The 19,342-nt window shown below is 38.7% G+C and overlaps 1 protein-coding gene across 9 annotated transcripts in view; it reads left to right on the plus strand.

Annotated features, from left to right (window-relative positions):
* Positions 1–18,279, plus strand: part of ATOSA (atos homolog A) — a 47,317-nt gene extending 29,038 nt beyond the window's left edge. For 7 of the 9 annotated variants that reach the window (XM_064389619.1, XM_064389623.1, XM_064389617.1 and 4 more), the window contains 11 exons: positions 1,441–1,625; positions 2,464–2,666; positions 3,102–3,227; positions 3,498–5,343; positions 5,991–6,107; positions 7,042–7,115; positions 7,905–8,013; positions 8,723–8,881; positions 10,670–10,738; positions 11,575–11,774; positions 17,034–18,279. In XM_064389619.1, coding sequence (XP_064245689.1) covers positions 1,441–1,625; positions 2,464–2,666; positions 3,102–3,227; positions 3,498–5,343; positions 5,991–6,107; positions 7,042–7,115; positions 7,905–8,013; positions 8,723–8,881; positions 10,670–10,738; positions 11,575–11,774; positions 17,034–17,187 — 3,242 coding nt within the window. In that variant the 3' untranslated portion in view covers positions 17,188–18,279. Of the gene's footprint in view, positions 1–1,440; positions 1,626–2,463; positions 2,667–3,101; positions 3,228–3,497; positions 5,344–5,990; positions 6,108–7,041; positions 7,116–7,904; positions 8,014–8,722; positions 8,947–10,669; positions 10,739–11,191; positions 11,306–11,574; positions 11,775–17,033 lie in introns of those variants that run through there. The other 2 variants (XR_010347824.1, XR_010347823.1) reach the window with 2 other exon arrangements.
* Positions 18,280–19,342: the final 1,063 nt, after the last annotated feature.

Here is a 19,342-nt window from a genome sequence, read left to right on the forward strand (position 1 = left end):
GCCATCCATCAGGTCAATGACCATTTTAGCTTATGCCAGGTGAATTAATGTATTGTTCACATGCCATATGGAGTCCTCCAGGGTAATTCATCTGTCCTTTGGCTCTTTTTCAGCAGTGAGCTGACTTCTCTTACCTTGTGTAGATCCCTTCAAATAGTCTGTAAGCCCTGGGGTCCATGGTGTACAAGCCTGGGCTAGGCAAATATGTACATGCAAAAGCTAGTTTTACACACTTCATGATTTGCATATGCAGATAATTGCACGTTTAATTGGAGCTTTTGTTCCATGCATCCATTCTTGTATGCATCTCTCAAGTCTGCCTGCAGTCTTTTGCCAAAATGCTCTGCTATTAGGGGACCAAGACAGAAAAGACCTCTGAAAGATATTTTATGCATGATAATTGAAACGTGAATAGAAATTAACTCTCTCCCTGTGGCAGTTTTGGTGGATGACATAGGACATTTAAGCTAAAATTGTGAAGATGTCAGGTGCTTTTGTTCCCCTAAAGCATCAAAATAAAGGTAAAGAACTGCTGGCAGCCCTGCCTCCACCCGCTTTTCTTTGCTGCTCTTAAAATAGACTTTGAAGGGAATGTATTTTAGCTTTCATGGAAAAGAGAGTTTTCTGTAACCTCTTCAGTAATTAAATAATTTTGAAACTTGAAGTGTTTTGAAGCAGTGAGGGGAACGACATGATCTGGTTGTACTTAAATCTGTTTGAATGATGGGTGACATCCTCGTGATGAGGGAGGAGGAGGAGAAGGGTGCTCTATAAAACACCATAAAATGGTGCCTCAGCTCTGCAGGAACTGAGTGTGCCAGGGCTCTTCATGGAGAGCAATGCCAGCTGCTGCTTTGTCTACAGAGACTTGTTGAGTTTTCATTCTTTGCACAAGTTTAGACTGACTGTGGTACAAAACAATGAATAGTCTGTATGTTTCTTCAGAACATTTCCTATGTGTTAGTGGTAACTAAAAATGGACCTCTGAAGTAAGCCTTGCTCTCAGCAGGAGGGACTTGCAATAAAAATCTTAAAGAACATTGTGTCCCACTTTTTCCATAATAGAAGTAAATATTTCTTTTTCTTCTTCTTCAATTTTTAATCTACTTTATGATATATTGTGGCTTCTTATTCCATCTGTCAGATGATAATAACAATGCCAAGTTATACTGTCATTAGAAGAGCCCAGGAAACCTTTTGTCTTCTAGAAAAGCTGTAGAAGAACAAAGTTCTTTGTTTGTAGTGACAACATTACGAGATAAGGAAAGTTTTGTGGTGCTGGAGTGAGGAGTGGTAGGTTTTGTGGGGAGTGCAGCCAGTCTGACACAAAGATCCATTTCCCATAGCCCACCTTCATTTCAAGTGTAATTGAAACAAACTGCAGGGTCAGCCAACCAAGTTGTTATACAGCAAATGTCATTAATTTTTGTCTTTTTGCAGATACTTTGGATGAATACTTTGAGTATGAAGCTGAGGAGTTCCTGGTCTCCTTGGCCCTGCTGATCACTGAGGGCCGGACCCCAGAGTACTCGATCAAGGGCAGGACAGAGGGCTTCCACTGCCCACCAGCACAGTCCAGTCAGCCACCAACAACTAAGCATGAATGCAGCGACAAACTGGCTCAGGTATGGTGGTGGCACCCATTTCATGTCACAGATCCTTGCTGCCGTGGTTAAAATCAGCCAAGAGCCCCACAGTGGATTCACAGCTCAGCATGAGTAACAATGGCTTTCTGGCAGTCCTTCATTTAAATGAGTGTGAAATTCAGTATCCTGCTAATAATAGATCTGTCCTTAAAATGAGAGATCATTAAGCCTTTTATCCTTGAACATGAAGTTCTGCACACTACCTGAATGCAGTGCCTGTTTGAATCTTTATTATGCAAATGACAAGCACTATACTTAGTATTCCTGGTCTGGGGTTTCTTTTGAGAAAATGTAGGCTGGTTTGCCTAACTTTTTGCTTTTCCAGGTGTTCTGGAAAAGTTAGTGATACAAAAAACACAAGCACATCAGATCTAGCCAGGCTGTTTGGGAATAAGGTTGGAGCATCCCATCTCTCAAGTAAAAGTTCTTAAGTACTGTGGGAATTTAAGTTATATTCATGCAGAAGTTAGCCTGCTCCAAAAACCAGAATTTTTTTAAAGATACTGCTTGAGTCTGTCTACCCAAGAGGGTGCCTTGTGGAGAGATAACTACAAGGTAGCAAAGAGCAATGGTTGGGGAAATGCATTTTTACAAGCTTTTTAAATTTCCTAAAGAAAGTTGCTCAAATGGCAACTGTAAAGGATGTGTTAATTGTTTTTTCATTTAATATCTCTGGAATCTTATTTCTGATTTGGTGAAACCAAACAGAATTTGACCTTTACCCTTCTCTAGTGTTTTGGGATGTGCTTTTAAATCACATTTAAATCTGGCTAATATTTTTATGGCTAATGTATGTTGACATTTTGCTTTCCCTCAGTGTCGTCAGGCCAGGCGAACCAGATCTGAGGTTATGCTTCTGTGGAAGAACAATATTCCAATCATGGTAGAAGTGATGCTACTTCCAGACTGTTGCTATAGTGATGAAGGGCCCACCACAGAGGGGAATGATTTAAATGATCCTGCAATCAAACAAGATGCATTGCTGTTGGAAAGGTGGATTTTGGAGCCAGTTCCTCGACAGTAAGTTGGATATGAGGATTAGTTGATAATTGAAAGAATTTTGTCATATTTAGGTCCTTAAAGTAATCAGTTAGTGTTTTTGAACTGGCTCTTTGCCATGAGGACTGATCTAAGAAAACCACTGTTTGCTAGTGAAATCAAAGCATTTCAGTTTTAGTCATCTTATACTCAAAATTTTTGCAGTGTCCATTGTGCAGTGCAGAGTATGAAATGATCCTGGCTGCAAATGGTAATATGTAACATTTATTATGTCAAATTTTTTCATGTGTATAAAAGCAGATCAGGCTCTGGAATCTTCAAAATGTTTGAGGAGTTTTTGCTTTGCTTGATTTAGCTATATTTTATTTTCTGACCAAAGATCTGACAATGTTCTAGTTCTAATAGGACTCTGAATATTCTTACCAACACTCATGTGTCTGTCTTTAAATGCTTTAGGAGTGGAGATCGATTTATAGAAGAGAAGACCCTTTTACTGGCTGTTCGCTCCTTTGTTTTCTTCTCCCAGCTGAGCGCGTGGCTGAGTGTTTCACATGGTGCTGTTCCCCGAAATATCCTGTACAGGTACGTCTGCAGTGGAAAAATGCTTCTTTGCTTTTTGCAGATTGCTTCAGCTTGTCTTGAAATCATTCTTCTCCCCTGTTTCCTGCTTGCTTTTAGAAGGTGGCATATTGTTGGCCTGGTACTTTGGCAGTTCTATAGGATTTGTGTACTATGCAAAGTACAACAGTTGCTGATGTTTCTAGTGTTTTTTCTTAGGTATTTGTTACAAAGTAGATCATGAAAAACTTTTAATTTAGCTAATTTTGTAAATGCCCTTTGGTATTGTTTCAGGGTGAGCGCTGCAGACGTGGACTTGCAATGGACGTTCTCCCAGACACCCACTGAGCATGTCTTTCCTGTTCCTAACGTTTCTCACAATGTGGCCTTGAGGGTCAGCGTCCAGTCCTTGCCCAGGCAGTCCAACTACCCAGTTTTGACCTGTAGTATTCACACCAACCTTAGCTTTTATGAAAAGCAAATGCAAGAGCGCAAGTTCCATCAGCGCAGCGATCCCGGTGCTGCTCAGCAATGCAGTACTTCCAGTCCCCTGCGTTTTCGTGGGAAACAGACATGGACAGTGACACCTGAAGGCCTACTTAATGGAAAAAAGATGCCTGAATTTACTACGTCTTTTAGAAATTTGAAGCTTTATCCATCTACTGGACTTGGATCTGACTTTGGGGCATCTCAGTCTAAAGTTCAGTGCTATAATGCCACAGCAGACAATAAGACACAGTCTCATGAAACACTGGTCAGAACTTTTAAATCCTACTCTCTGGTTGATTCCCGTGTTTCAAATAGCCATGGCTCTCATCAGCCCACAGGAGAAACCAATCCTTTGATAGGCTCTTTACTTCAAGAGCGACAAGAAGTCATTGCAAGGATTGCTCAGCACTTGATTCACTGTGATCCAGCTACTTCACCAGTTGTTGCTGGGCGTCCATTCACCACACATGAAAACATCTCAGCTACACCAAAAGCTTTTCGGAGCACTTTCGAAGAGGAAAACTTGCCAAGGAAAAACAAGGAAAGCTCCCCTGTTCCTGCTGCCAACTTAGACAATGCAATACAGGAGGATGGTGATGAAGGCAAAACTAGAGCAGTGCCAGAGGTCACCCTGCTCGATGCCCGTGTTCCAGGGAGCCACTGTGGCCGTCAGTCAGCAGGAGAGGGTAACCCCCTGATTGATTCCCTGCTCCAGGAGCGGCAGGAGGTGATAGCAAGGATTGCCCAGCACTTGATTCATTGTGATCCAGCTACTTCCCATGTTGCTGGACATCCATTCAAAGTGCATGAGGCTAGTCCGGTCACGTCAAAAATTTTCCGAAGTACATATGAAGATGAAAATTTGCTGAAGAAAGGCAAGGAACCATCTTCTGTTTCTTCTACTAAATCAAAATTTTCTTTGTTAGAAGACAGCAGTAAATCGGGGACAAAGACACCTGATACTCCTATCAGTCCTTCTAGGTTGGATGGAGAATTGAAGACTTCTCTAAAAGTCCAAGCAAGAAGAAAATTGGTTTTAGCAAAACCCAGTGAAGCTGTCCAAAATTCATTTCATCAGACTTCAAATAAAACTTCTCATGCATTTAGTAGCATTCACATATCATCATGTATTAAAGAAAACAAATCTGAAATTCCAGATAAATTAGAAATACATTCTGGTTATGCACAGAAAGACCAGATAACCAATAGAATGAAACAGGGTTCAAATTCCAGCAGCATTGATGAACAGATTTGCACAAATAAACTTAAAGAAAGAACAGTTGTAAGTGAGAACAATGGCACAGACAGTTTTAATAATTTACAGATAGAAAAATGCAGAATACTTGAAGGTACAAAAAAATCAACTGTGATACCGGTATCTGACTCTTTGCACAAAAATGAGCTCAAGTGTTTAGATAGAGACTCCAAAAAACCAATTATTTATGAGCAAAATACACAACTTGTTAGTATTGAAAATTATTTAAATAAAGACCATGACAGTTTCAAAACCAAAACCAAACAAGATAAAACAAAATCTGCACATGATGAAAATGAAGACCCAACAGGCCTTGATTTTCAAAGCACTTCTCAGAAGAAACCTGCAGAAGACAATGTGGTTAAGTGTGAGCGGCAGAAGAACCCAGATGTACAGGTCAGTACATGTGGGAACAGACAATAATTCCTCTAGCTGCCCTTTGTCACACAGCTTGTATCCTCTGTCTGCTAAGGGCCAGCATGAAGGGCAGTTTCAGCCTGACCTTGCAGGTAGCAGCATATTACCATTGCAGTCTTGGCCTGAAGTAACTCAGGAAGAATTTCTTCATGGGAAGGGTTAAGCATGGGAATGGATTGCCCAGGTGGTGGAGTCACCATCCCTGGAGGTGTTCAAGAAACAGTTTAGTGCCATGGCCTAGCTGACAAGGTGACCTGTCAAATGATTCTGTGTGATGGGGTAATTTGGCCAGCGGTGCCTCCCCTAAACTTCATCAGTTTAGCATGGAGAATAACTGTCCTATTCCCCTCATGGTGACAGAGTTATGAATGACTGTTTCCCTGGGAAGTGAGGCATCCTGGTTTGTAGAAATACACCCATCTGAGTATGGAATGTGATCTGTTAGGGGCAGGCTGTGTAACTGTAGATTGAGTCAAGGGGAATTTCTGTTGAGTGTTTCATCCTGTGCTAGTGTGATGTAGATCCACCTGGGTCAGGAGTGTTCTCCCTTACAGCAAGGGAGCATTACCATGATAGGGCACTGAAATATCCCATTGGTAACCTCAGTAAATTTGTTTTGCTGGCAGAAAGCACCTCCTCTAAAACACACAAATACATGGCGGAAACACAATTTTCGATCCCTGGATGGAACTTCAACCAAGGCTTTTCATCCCAGAACTGGCCTGCCTCTGCTTTCAAGTCCTGTAAGTTATTCTTGAAATTTTTTCAGTGAGAAAGGGACTGTTTGTTCTTCTAATGTCTGTGCGTGGTATAAAATCTGACAAAATACCTAGGTGAAGACTGTGTATTTACTTTGTGTCACAGTGAATACTCTTGTGAGTGGAAATTAATGCTTAAATGAGAGTTAACATGTACATTAGGCTGAATGTAATTTTGGAAAAGAAAACATTAAAGACTGTTGAGATCATATCAAGATTAGCAAAAGGTGGCATTAAATTGAGAAATGGATGGAAACAATGCTTTGGTGCTATTTTAGAGCACAAAAAGCATTTTGAAGATCAGTGTTTTAAGCGTTAACATTTTATCTTTTAGGGGGTTTTGTGTTCCTTTTTAACACCTGGTTGCCCATTATTCCAAAGCCTTTGTTTCTGTGAACAGTTTGTACTGTATATTCTTCAGTAACCAGAGATGTAATGGAATGATTTAGTGAACAAAGCTGCTAAGGCAGACACTGGGGAAGTGTTGCAGTTCTTGGTGGGTTTTAGGAGTTTTAAAAAACACGCAGTTCCTATTAAAACTACTGAAGTAGTGATGTCCTGTAGTCAACACATGATATGCTTTATTCTTCATTGCCTGTAAAGGCTGTCATATTTTCAGGGAAATTGGATGGAAATTGTTACAGCCTGTTTATTAGTAATATTCTGTCCTGTTCCAAAGAGACATCAGCTTCCTGAATGTCTTTATTGAAATATTTCCTGTTAATCAGAATTTCCAGTCTCATCATTAATAATCCTAGAACTTTCTTCACTAAGTTTAAAATGTATAGGAATTACATTCTCTGCTCTGTTTTTGTAATTTTGTAATGTCATGAAAATTCTTGGCAAATTGTGCTTACTTGGCAAAATTTTCTGTGGTAGCGGTTCAGTTTTCAAATTAACATCTTCTTTCCTTGTTGAGGTTCCTCAAAGGAAAACACAGTCTGGGTGCTTTGATCTGGATTCATCATTGTTGAAATGTCTGTCTGCAAGAAGGTATGTTTTATTTACCAGAAACATTGAGATTTTTGAGGGAGGCATAAGGTACATATATATATATATATATTTATATGCAAAATCAAAGCATGTTAGCAAAGCCAAAAACTGCTTTCAAAAGAATCCTTATTTTGATACAAGGCTTAGCAGCTGAGTTGCTCTGGGAGTTTCCAGGTTAGCACAGCTCTGGGACATAGCCATGGAATGAGAGCTGCTGGCAGAATGAATTCTGTCCCATGCAGGGGTACGTATGCTGTCAGATACGCTTGAGTTTTCAGACAGAAAAGCTAGTAATTGTTGATTCTCCTTCAAACCAATGGTATTTTTGTGTTGTATTTTGTTCTTAATGTTGAACATGTTAAACGTTTTGTCTTCACTTGTTCAGAGAACCAGACTTCTAACAAGGGCCAATCATGCCCTTTCATACATTAATACATGTAACATAAACAGCTTTTGGTATGGTAGTTTGATGTTGTAAATATGAGATATATCTCAGAATATGAGACAAAAGTACCCACATACAAGAGAAAATAAGATATTTTGATTCCTGCAAATGGAGCTAAAGAACAAATTTTTGTCTTTATCCCTTGTAATGTAAAGCTGGTAAAAACATTTTTTCAGTTAACTGGAAAACCTGCTAAAGTTTTAATAGGCAATGTTCAACTGTTACTTCTTTAGGACAGCATTTTGTAGTACACTAAGTAAATTATTCTTTCTAGAGCTGCTTATACCCAGAAGACAAAAGCAAATGTGTTTATCCTTTATATTTATTCTGTCTTTTTTTAATAGCCCACAACAATGTATAAACAAAGATGGTGATCCAGACAGCCATGGGAAACCATTTCTAAGTTCTAGTGCTCCCCCAGTAACAAGTCTGAGCCTTCTGGGAAACTTTGAGGTATTGCATATTCTCTAGAATTCTTGTGGTATTTTTAATGGTCTTCTGTACTGCTTTTAAAAGTATATTACTGTGAACAATTCCAGCATTATTAGAATGTGAAAGTTCCTAACTGAATTGAATAAAATTTGTTTTCATTTCCAGCTGTAAAGGCACTTATTTCATGCCCCAGACATCTTCTGTCTCAGAGAATCAAATACAACGAGTTGCTTAAGCCTTTGTTTCCCACTACGGTCAAGTTAGAAGATGTTCTGTTGCCATAAATGAGATTTAATAACGTGTAATTGTTCATGTTTATAATGTACTTACCTAGAAAAAAGGATTTACGTTTTCGCTCTTAAAGTCTACTTAGTAGGTCACAAAAGCTGGATTAAATCAGTGTGTTAAACAGAACGTGTTTGAAGTGTAGGCTCCAGCTCTTCACTTCATATAGCATATCCAATAACAGCAGCTATTAACCAGTGCATCAGCTGCTTATATTGTACTGTCTTGTGAAATACAGAGTTGAATTTGTTGGGGAAGGTTACAGAATCTAGATTAATTTATTTTTTTCAGATACTATATGTTGAAAATCAGGCATAGATCCTGCTGCAGTAAAGTTCTCTGTGGGCTTTTGCACTTGTTTCCTGATTACAGAATTTATTACAGAAGTAATGCTTTGTTTTATTTGAGGTGTTCCAAGCTAAGCCGTGTGTGCTCTGTTTTTCAGGAATCTGTCCTGAATTTCCGCTTGGACCCGCTCGGTGTCGTGGAGGGTTTCACAGCAGAGGTGGGAGCAAGTGGAGTCTTTTGTCCCACGCACATGACTCTGCCAGTTGAAGTGTCATTCTACAGCGTTTCAGATGACAATGCTCCCTCTCCTTACATGGTAAATGTGTGGTTGGATTTATTTTAAATAAGTTCTGATATGTGGAGGTGAAGAGCAAGAGCTTGGTGAGTAGAGGGTTCAGAAAGTAAAGATTTGCAGGGATCTGGCTTATTTTCAACTGTCTATGACAGAGTTCTCTTGTCCCTCTTCCTTTCCCTAACTAGTGCTTTTCCTTCTACTTCTCTGCCCCACCGTTCAACTGTTCTCATCTTGGGATATTGAATGTATTTGTCTCCCCCCACACTGCAGTGATCACCCCCCAACATCTCTTTTTATCCATCTAACTTAAAATAGCAGTGAGGCAATAGCTGGACTTAACGGGATACATTTTGTTGTCCCAACAAGCAGCTGCTCTGGGCAACTAACCACTCTGCAGAGGGGCTTAGGTGCAGGCCAAGGGGCTGATGGAGACCTTAGACTTGGAAGTTCCTCAGCCCTTTCTCTTAAAGCAGATATTGCCATGGTTGGTGACACTCAGCACCCTCACAGGCTGCATGGTTTGCTGATGTTTACAGTCATGCAGCGTTTGTGTTCTCAGTCTCTGGGTGCTAATTCTGTTCCACATGGGCTTCGCATGTCTAAAAGTGCTCCTCTGTAAAAAGAAAATTATGTCTTGTATGCTGGCATTGAATCAGAAGTTGGATTTGTTCTAAATGCCTGTTAAGGAGCCTTAATTTTACGTAGGTTACAGGTCCAATTTTTAGAGATTTTCATATGTGTACATCTGTCTAATATACAGTAAAGGGTTTATTTAAATGTGGAAGTCAAGCAATGAATATCTGAGTATCCCAGTATTTAGATTTAAATTTTAAATTCATAGCAGTTACCATTTCTGACCTTCTGTTTTGGAAAGTATTCAGAAAATAAAATTGCTTAGAGTTTAAGTAATGGCTTTGAGTTTAAACTTGTATATGTTTTCACCACTGCAAAAGGTATCTATTCTTTTGCTTTCATCTTTCTAGATTATTTAATGTGATTTTCTAGGAGGTGAAGGGATTCTCATGTTCCTCAAATGGTTAAAAGTAGCATTGCTCATTTTCCTAGCTGGGTTTCATTGTTTCAGGCTTTTCCACATGCTATTTCCAAATATGCTATTATGCCTGAGTCTCCCAGGATTAATACAGCATTTGTGTAGTGCCTCCATCATCAGAAACATTGTTTCTGGTTGTACAGCTAGTTTCTCTGCTGCGGGGTCTTTTTCTGGTGTGTGTTTGGTGTTTTTGAAGTCCCGGGGTGCGGCTCTGGTGCCCTGCAGGGTGCCCAGACCTGTGGCACTGCCCCCAGCGTGGCCAGCGCCTGGGGGGCACAGCTGGTACAAAAGCAGATGTCATCCTTCCTAAGGTTTGGATTAGAATGGAAGATTAAGTGCATCTGCTGCCTTTGAAAAGCAAAAATGAGTTTTGTGAGATTTGGAGTATTATTGGTGCGATTGTAGATGATAGAGAAATAGAAAGGAGGGGACAAATGTTTTGGTATAACCTCCCAGCTGCTTTGAAAAGAAAGCTCAGTTTTGTCCTAGCTCCCTGATGTGGAGAAGATGTGGAAACTTGAATACTTGAATCTTGTTTCAAGAGGAGAGTGTACCTCATATTGCACAGCTTTTAATGGTCTGCCAAAGTATCTTTAAGGCCCCTGCTGTTGATTTTTTAACTGCATCATAAATGCATTGCCTTATCTATTTTTAGTTTTTATAAATTACTGATTATGTTTCAAATAAATGCAATTACATGACTAGAACATTTTGATTTGTTTATCTCTGTGACCTAAATATGTGTTTTGTTTTTGTAGGGTGTAATTACTTTAGAGTCCCTCGGTAAAAGGGGTTATCGAGTACCGCCTTCAGGAACAATACAAGTGGTACGTACTCAGCACATAAGGGTGCCTTGAAACCACTAATATTAAGGAAGTCACGCAGAGATGAGTTTATTGGAGATGGGCATGAAGCTAGCAGTGGAAATATGCATCTCTGTAATTCAAAGTAGAAATCTGTGTGTGGGGCAAAAAAGATTCCCAGTCTTTGAACACTTCTCTGCTCTGAGGAGGCTTACAATCAGTTCCAGGAGATTTGGAATACTTGGGGACACTGTGGTTTTGAAAAACTGATGGGGAAGTAATTATGCCACAGTCCAAATCCTGAAATTCCTCTAAAGCAATTAAGATTGAATAATTGTATCTACTTTTTGTAATATTTTAACACCACCTTTACTTTTGTAATAAAATCACTAAGTAAATCACAGTCATTGCTTAGAACCAGTGAAGTGACTCTTTCTTTTACGAACCCAGTCCAAGATAACACATTCATAATTTCAGGTTTAAAAGCGGAGCCCACCACTGTGCTTCCTGCGAGTGTATTGTGTCTGGAAAACAGTGTAGACAAAAAGCTGACTGGAAAAATAAACAAAAACGGGGATGCTGATTAGCAAAGTAAGAGTAGTCATATACTAGTGTTTCATTCAGATTAGATTGTGTTTAGCATTATAATTATAATATAATTAAAATGGGAATTGCTGGTAGCTGAAGTGTTGAAAACCAGAAAGGCTTCACAATGTCTTTACATAAATGTTTCTGTATGGCACAGAAACAAAGTGCATAGTTAACTATTTTGACAGATCGAGTTTGGGTTAGATTTGTTGTTCTTTAAAAAAAAATTGTCATCTCTAAAGAGTATTGTATTGAACTGTTTGTCTTTTCAGACCTTATTTAACCCTAACAAAACTGTGGTGAAGATGTTTGTGGTGATCTATGACTTGAGAGAAATGCCAGCTAATCATCAAACATTCCTACGGCAAAGAACTTTTTCTGTTCCTGTGAGACGAGAAATCAAGCGAAATGTCAATAAAGAAAACAGCCACCAGACTGAAGAAAGGCTACTACGCTACCTCATACATCTGAGGTAAGCTCCTTGAAGTTCAAACACCAAAATAAAACAAAAAAACCCCCAACAAACCCAAGCCAAAACCACAAAAAGCTATCTGCCAAAATTTAACTCATAATTTCTTTCCCAGCCAGCTTTTCTTCATACAGAAATAAGAAAGAATGAAAAGAAAAAAAAATGCTAACTTGGTCTTTAAGCTAGACAGTAGAGGAAAAAGAGGTAATAAATAATTTGGGTTGTCCTTGGGAGAAACCAAGTTAAAACATAACACTGGCATTGAAGTATGTTGTATAGCATTATAAAGCTTAAACCTTTTCTTAGTGAGAGAAATTGTTCTGCCTGAATCAATGCACGTTTTTTGAGGTTAGAGGAAATAGTGAAAGTGGATGTTACATGGGCAAAAGCCAAAACTAAGGGAAGGGAAGGTGTGCTTCACATGTGCCTCTTCACCAGAATAGCTTATAAAATGAAAAATGGTTTGAGCTACTCCTAAAAATACAGTGTTTAGTGGCAAAAATGTAAATACCTCTTTCATGATGCAATGCTGGTGATGATGCCTTTCACTTAATAAAATATTCACTCAATCTTCCTTGAATGATTTACACTGCCTGGAACTAGACACTGTGCTGCTGCTCTTGGGGTGTTCTGGAAACTGCAGTTGGAACCAAAGGGGAATGATGGGTATATTCTGTCCTCCTGCAGTTTGCAGACTTTTTGTGTGTGTTTTTGTAGTAAGAAATGTCTGTCTGCAGCACTTGGAAACGCACCAGCAGCTGACATTCTGAAGTGAGCAAGCAGAACAAAATCAAATATCTTACACTTCTCTATTGTTTTACAATTATTTCTGGTGCATATTATTTTTCCTATTTAGTGGCATTGATTTCTATCCAGCAGACTTTTCAAACACAACCTTGTCTAGAACAATGATTCTAAGCCAGACTCTCCCATTAAATGGAAGTTGACAGTCATAAAAAGTGTTTGGTTTACTGGAGTGTGAAAATAGTGTCATGAGAAGGCTGTTGAACAGTGTTTTCATTCTCAAATTCAGCCTGGATTGAAATTCAGCCTTTCAGGCCACACTATCTTGCAAGGTCTAACCTAACCACCTTCTAAAATTTATCTTTTGGGGCAAATTCTGAAAAAGTGTGTAGCCCCAACAGGTGGGTCTAGCATAGCTGCATGAAGAATAGTGGTCTTGTGTCCTCTTTCAGTTTCTGCTTTAATGTTGTTTGTGAATTTCTTGTTGACAGAATCAGGAATTACTTTTATTTGAAGGCAAACCTGCTTTCTGCTCTCTCATCTGTTACAGCTAGAAGTCTTTTTTAAGAGCTTCCTATTTCTGATACCTGCTGAGAGACAGAAATGTTGCAGCTGTGATGCTTTTTATTTTGAGATATCTGAACATTTCACCTCAGCTTTCAGACCTCTGGTAGGGATCAGTTAATGGGTTTATGATGCGTAATTGGAAATGTATCCATTTCTGATGGGAAAACCAAAATCATAATTATGATGCGGAGCTGCTTACTTTGGAAAGTAAAAAACTACAGAGTATGCCACAAGTTTTTTCTTCAGTGATAAGCCCAAGCTCTGGGTCCTTCCTCATAATGTAGGAATGGCAGAATTCCTTGAAATATTAAAGTAGCTTATGTTGATCTGTCTTGTGGTTAATTATACTGATCACTTATGGTTTTACAAAAGACTCATTTGTCCTGAGTAGCCTTCTTTGCTAAAGATGGCTTTTAATTAGGAGAGTTTAAAAAAAAATCTTAGTACTATATTAATTCATGTAAGTTGGTTTTAAAGCTTCATTTTTAAAAGCAGAAAAGTTTCCTCAAGCCTGCTTTACTGAAAATTATGCAAACCTAAAAAGTTTTAACTATTCAGATTTCTTTTTGTTTGTTGCTCAAGTTGTTGACTTAGAAGAGCCTTTCAGTTTTAGTTGCAGTAGTCATTGAGCACAAGCATCTTAGGCTTACGTATTGAAATTTTGTTTAAAAAAAACAAATGAAGTCACCACCAGTGAGCTGCATTGTGGTCGCATCTGCTTGCAGGCCTTAATCACAGTTGTCAGCACTCACATTATGAAAGCTCCTTTTCAAGTGGTAATTCAGCAAAAACGCTTGCACAGGTCTGGAGCTTAACATTGGCGGCCAGATTTTCTACAACAGTCTTTAAAGTGTCAGATTTATTGTGTGTGCAGCTTCTGCATGCAGTTCTGTATGGCTGAGGCTCTGTTCAATATGCCATCAGACTGTACTTGTACCCACAGCTACAGGATTGGGACACCAAATGTAGCTTGCACACACAGCAGAGCTTTATTCATTACTAAAAACCCCCAAGAGTTGCACCTGCAGTTTAAGTTGTTTTTTGAAGATGCTTTAGGGATAAATTTTTTGTTGCATGTGAAGCAATGACTTTTTGTCCTGTAATTAAATCTACTTGAGCATAAGAGCTGTGAGCTCAGCTCTGCTTGTGCCTCGTTTCTGCCTGGCGTTGTGGGGATGATGACCATCTGTGGGTTTCTAGGTCACGTTCTGGCACCCTTGTAAAAAGTAATTAAACAGCTAACCTGCCCACAGCTCAGCATTTTTCAAGATTTTAAAGCTTGGTCAACAGCTTAGTGACTGAAACAATGCCAGGAATTGCATGGAGCATAGTTGCTGTTGCTTAACAGCTAAACAGGGGTTGTTACTGAGGGCTCGGTGGAGGGTAAGCTTGAAACTGGTTGTTAAAAAGTAGTGATTCCTCAGGGTGTTGAGAAACTTTTTAAAATACTGTCCTTATGTGGCATAGACCTTTATTGGTGGAAGCTGAAGATACCTGCTATTACTGATTTACTAGCTGCTTTTGATCTTTCTGGTCTCTCAGCATTTTTTCTTATCTAGAAATTGTTATCCTTGTCCTAATGCTTTTAGTTACAGATTTTATAGGTTGTGTTGTATAGTCTTTTTCACTTACAAAACACATCTTGCTACAGATGTTTTTATGATTATCCTGCTTTTCAGGATTATTCTGTTTCCATGCATTACTCTGTTCTTTGTGAATTGTGATGGCCTACAAAATAAATATAGGGACTTAGTGCTTGTATTTGTCATTTCTTCAGTAAAGTTCCTCTGCCAGACTTTCTAGCATCTGATATTTGTGTGTTTAATTATTCCTGTATTTGTCTGCTGTTACTGTTCCTAGGACACCATCTGTCAGAGTTGTGCTGGGATTTTTTAATTTCTTTACACAAAACTAACTGGAGCTGCCACAGCTCCAGAGTCAGTGCCATGCTGGCCATTCCATCACCATTTTGCAAGGATGTAGGGAATGCTTATCTCGATGATTCCAATGTATTTACATGTATAAAAATCAACACTTCTAAATTCCAGTTACTAGGTTAGACCTGTCTAAAAGAAAAGAAAAAAATAGGTAAGGGATGCAGAGATGGGAAGAATCCCTTGAACTTTGCTGCTGTCTCACACTTATCCTTCTTCAATCTTTCTGAAATGTCATGCTCAGAAAAGTCACGTTGCAGGGAACTACTATTTACTGAGCAAAGGGAGTCTTGGAGGATTATCACTCATAGAAAAGATCAAGCTTGAGAAGTTTAAAAATAGACCATGCTAATAATTCTTTTGAAAGATCCATGTGTGAAATGGGAGCTTGAGATCTATTTTATGATGGTGCTTTGATAACTAGATCTATAGGAATTAATTTCAATCATACTTTTGCTGCCATAGACCTTTCACTAATTTTTTTTCCTTTTAAAATGTGTTATGAGCTATATTCTGAGTTAACTGTTTGTGGTGGTTACTTTGTCTCTTGTGTCTTTCACTCTTCCTTGTGCTCTCCTCCACAGTCTTCTCTTAAGATAGTGCCTTCTCCCTTTTGCCTATCAGGTAAAGGGCTTTCACACTGACAGCACCGAGCAAATAAATAGTGATGGATGAGATCTCTGTGGGAGCCAGTAGGAGCATTCTGCTGGACCCTGCTGCATTTAATGTCCTTGACAGCTGTATCTAGGAGAACAGAGTTTTCCTTTGTCTGGCTGTGGGGATGACTACAGGCTATTCTGCACCACTCCTCTGAACAGAACAGTGCCACAGAATCCATTTCTGCAACCTGCCTTCCTCAGATGATGAAGCCTTGGTGGATCTTCTGTACTTGTCTTTCTCCTGCTGCTCAGAATTTCAGTCCAATTATGAATAGGTTTATTCTAGAGATACTGCTTTTGCTTCAATGGGGTCAATATGTAAAAGCCTATTAAAAATCTGTGCAAATTGTAATACATGATAACACAGCATGCACTGCTCTCTCAGCATTTGCCATGGTATCATCTTGTTGTGACAGCATACCAACAGCAATGGCTTCTCTGTTTCTGTTGCAGCAGCAATAGCATTTCTCTGTCGCTGTGGCATAGTGGTACTGACATTCAGTTCAGTTGCTGTAAGAAATGCTCCTTAGGCTCTTCTGCCTTTCATGGAGAAGGAAATCAGAGAGTTCTGCCACATGAAAACCATAGAATACAGTTCTCTGAAATGCAGATCTTGTCTCCCTATATACAGTTGTTAATACCTAGGGGAAGTGGAACTGGCACATTCCTGCAGGTTTGGAGGATCTAAATTAGGGTGTTTAGCTGCAGCATAAAAGATGAATGGGCTGAGGAATTGACCACTGTTTGCTTGGTGATTGGGCCAGTGAACTGCAGTCTCTTAGAAATGTTTCCTAGGCTGTGCAAAAAAAATTCTGTCTGCCTGCAGAGATCCCAGTACCGACTGCTTCTCAAGACAAGTTCTTCTATTTAGAGTGTGGTATAAAGCAGTAGTAAACTTCCTGGTGTTACATTCATAAAAAGAGCAATGAGATCTGTCTATATGATTGCTGGAACTGAAATGCATATTCAGTTTGTATATAGTGGAAAATTCCTTTTTGTGTGTGCTTAGGCCACCCTTTGGACATTTTTAGGAGTGCTCACTGGAGAACAGTTTCTACCATTCCTGATTTCTGAGGACTTTAGTCTACAATGTACATAATGGCAGTGTGAACTCAAATATTCCATGCCACTTTTAAAGCTGTGCACTGCATTGGTGATTAGGAACAGAACCTTTAAATGTCAAAAGAAACAAAGCAGATTGAAAGTGTTAGGATATTCTTTCTCTTTTCATTTTAACTAACTAATTTTGTTTGTTCAAATGTGTTTTGGCCTTAAATGTTTTAAGAGTGCATTTTATTTAATAATTTTTAAATAGTATTATTTTGGTGTAGGTAATACAGATATTTGTATCTTTTCAGGTTCCAGAGTTCTAAATCTGGAAAGATCTACCTCCACAGAGATGTAAGGCTCCTATTCTCTCGGAAATCCATGGAAGTTGATAGCGGCGCTGCATATGAACTCAAATCTTACACTGAATCTCCAACAAATCCTCAGTTTTCACCAAGATGCTAGCAAACAATGGCAAAGTCAAGTATTCATTTTACTGTTGAGTACTCCTTGCAAGCAGAGATTGGTAGAGACAACAGTATCAAGTTAAGTCTGTAAAGGAATAAAAATAGCGCTCAAGAGAAAGAAGGTTCTGTGTGATCCTGGACCAGTTTTTAAAAGGTTTCTGGAATGAGCTTTGTGTATTCCAAGTAGACTGGAAACATACTTAAATCTAATCTTTTTGTACTGTTTAAAACCACTTCATTGGATGTGTTGCAATAGCAAATTCCCAAGTTAGTTTAGTGTTTACACTTTTTATTTTATTTTTCAGTTATTTAATATTTAATGTTTCATTTAATACTCAAGTGATGTTTGTCTTTAGTGTTCTAATGTAGCATAAATCCTATGTAAAATCATACTATGTATTTTTGGCATTAATACTGAAATCTGAAATATATACAGATGTCTTTAATCTGTGTGCTGTTTTAAGTGATATTCATTTAAGTTATTGAGAATGGGGACAACAGGTGAATTTCCATAACATTTCATACTATGCAAGCATTTTGCTGTTTTTTCTCTTTAATGGTACCATTTTCCATTTTTTCTCACATCCAAATTTAATAACACTTGCAACCACACTGCAGATTGTTTATTTACTTACTTATTCATTCAGATCATTAATTCAATTCACATTTTGCTCCCTCAATTTCTTTTTTCTTTCCTTGGGGGCCATTTTAATTTTGCTTTCTGATATTAGTTTTCCTCAGATAAAATTTGCACCCTCCCCCATTTTATTTCTCAAATTGTGTTAAAGGATGTACTGTGCAAACAAATTAGTATTTATATCTCAAATATATGCAAAAGCTATAAAACTTGTACTTTTTGTTTTATTTTTAGATGAGAGGATCTTCATGTAATCCTAAATATTTTTCATAGGTCAATTCCATGTAGGCCACTAGGTGGCCATAGGAGGTTTTACTAGCAATGCTACACTGGGCATATGACTATTTTCCAATATGTGTGTGTGTTCCTACAACAAAACAGTCAGATGAACAGTTTATGCTAAGTGTTAAACTGTGTAACTGAGAGAAATAAAGTTAGAAGCATTTGATTATATTTGAGCTATATATTTAATAATGGAAATGAAGCTTTATGACATTTGATGAAGATCTGAGTTTCTCAGCTGTCTTACCTTGTGTTTTTCTTTACTTTGCTGTAGGTTTTTAGAGTGTCAGTAGTATGCAAGGTGCCCTTTACCATGCTTATCTGATGAAGACTGGAGAAAGGATGAATGTGCATCCTGTATATTCAGCACTGCCCCTAGATGAGAGAAGTCAGTGTATCATGAAATCTCCAGGAAGTCTGCCAGGGAACGTAAGGGAGACTGGACTTTCCAGATGATACTCATCAGCTATCTTGTACATGCAAATGACTGCTGCTCCAGAAGGGCAAAGCTCAGATATTACTGAGTCCTCTCCCCACGTCAGCAGTGTTTTCCACTCTGCTACACCAGGTTTTCAAAGGTTTACCTAGCATTCATTTTAGAGAGAATCGGGGGAAACTGTACAGGAAGAGATTGTTTGCAGTTTCTAGTCATTTGTGCGCCCTTTAAAACGGAGAAAAGGTTTGGTAGCAGAAGAGTCAAACACAACTGCAGCTGTACTGTGTACAGAACTAAGGTCTGGGCTGGGATATCAAGAGGGCGTCCTAGTTTCTGTGTAGCTGCTATTGAGTCATAAGCAAATAGCATGTATCCTCTAACTGCTTATTTGTGTCATGGTGCACAGCTTGCTTGCATGCTCAGTGAAAAAACAACACGAGGAAAGGACACATTTTTAATGAGAAGTCACCATTAGTAGTAGATTAACCTTGTATTTTTGCACTGACATTATGCAACGTTTGTATCTTGATAACTTTATTTAAATAGACTTCTTCAAGTCATCTTCTTTCATTAATTTGCTTTGAATAGCAAAGAAGTGTGGATTTTGAATATGTGGTTACTACAAGTCATGTCTAGGAAATAAATTTGTATTCACTTTAATAGTCAAACTACATTTAGTCCCTATGTGGATTTGGAATGAAAGTGACCTTGGATTATCTGTGCACAACTTTGATTCTACTGAGTCATTCTCCATTTACAGCTTGATCTGAGTAAACACTTTCACACAGGGACACACCT

This window comes from Passer domesticus, chromosome 14 (genome assembly GCF_036417665.1).
Source record: "Passer domesticus isolate bPasDom1 chromosome 14, bPasDom1.hap1, whole genome shotgun sequence".
NCBI lineage: Eukaryota > Metazoa > Chordata > Aves > Passeriformes > Passeridae > Passer > Passer domesticus.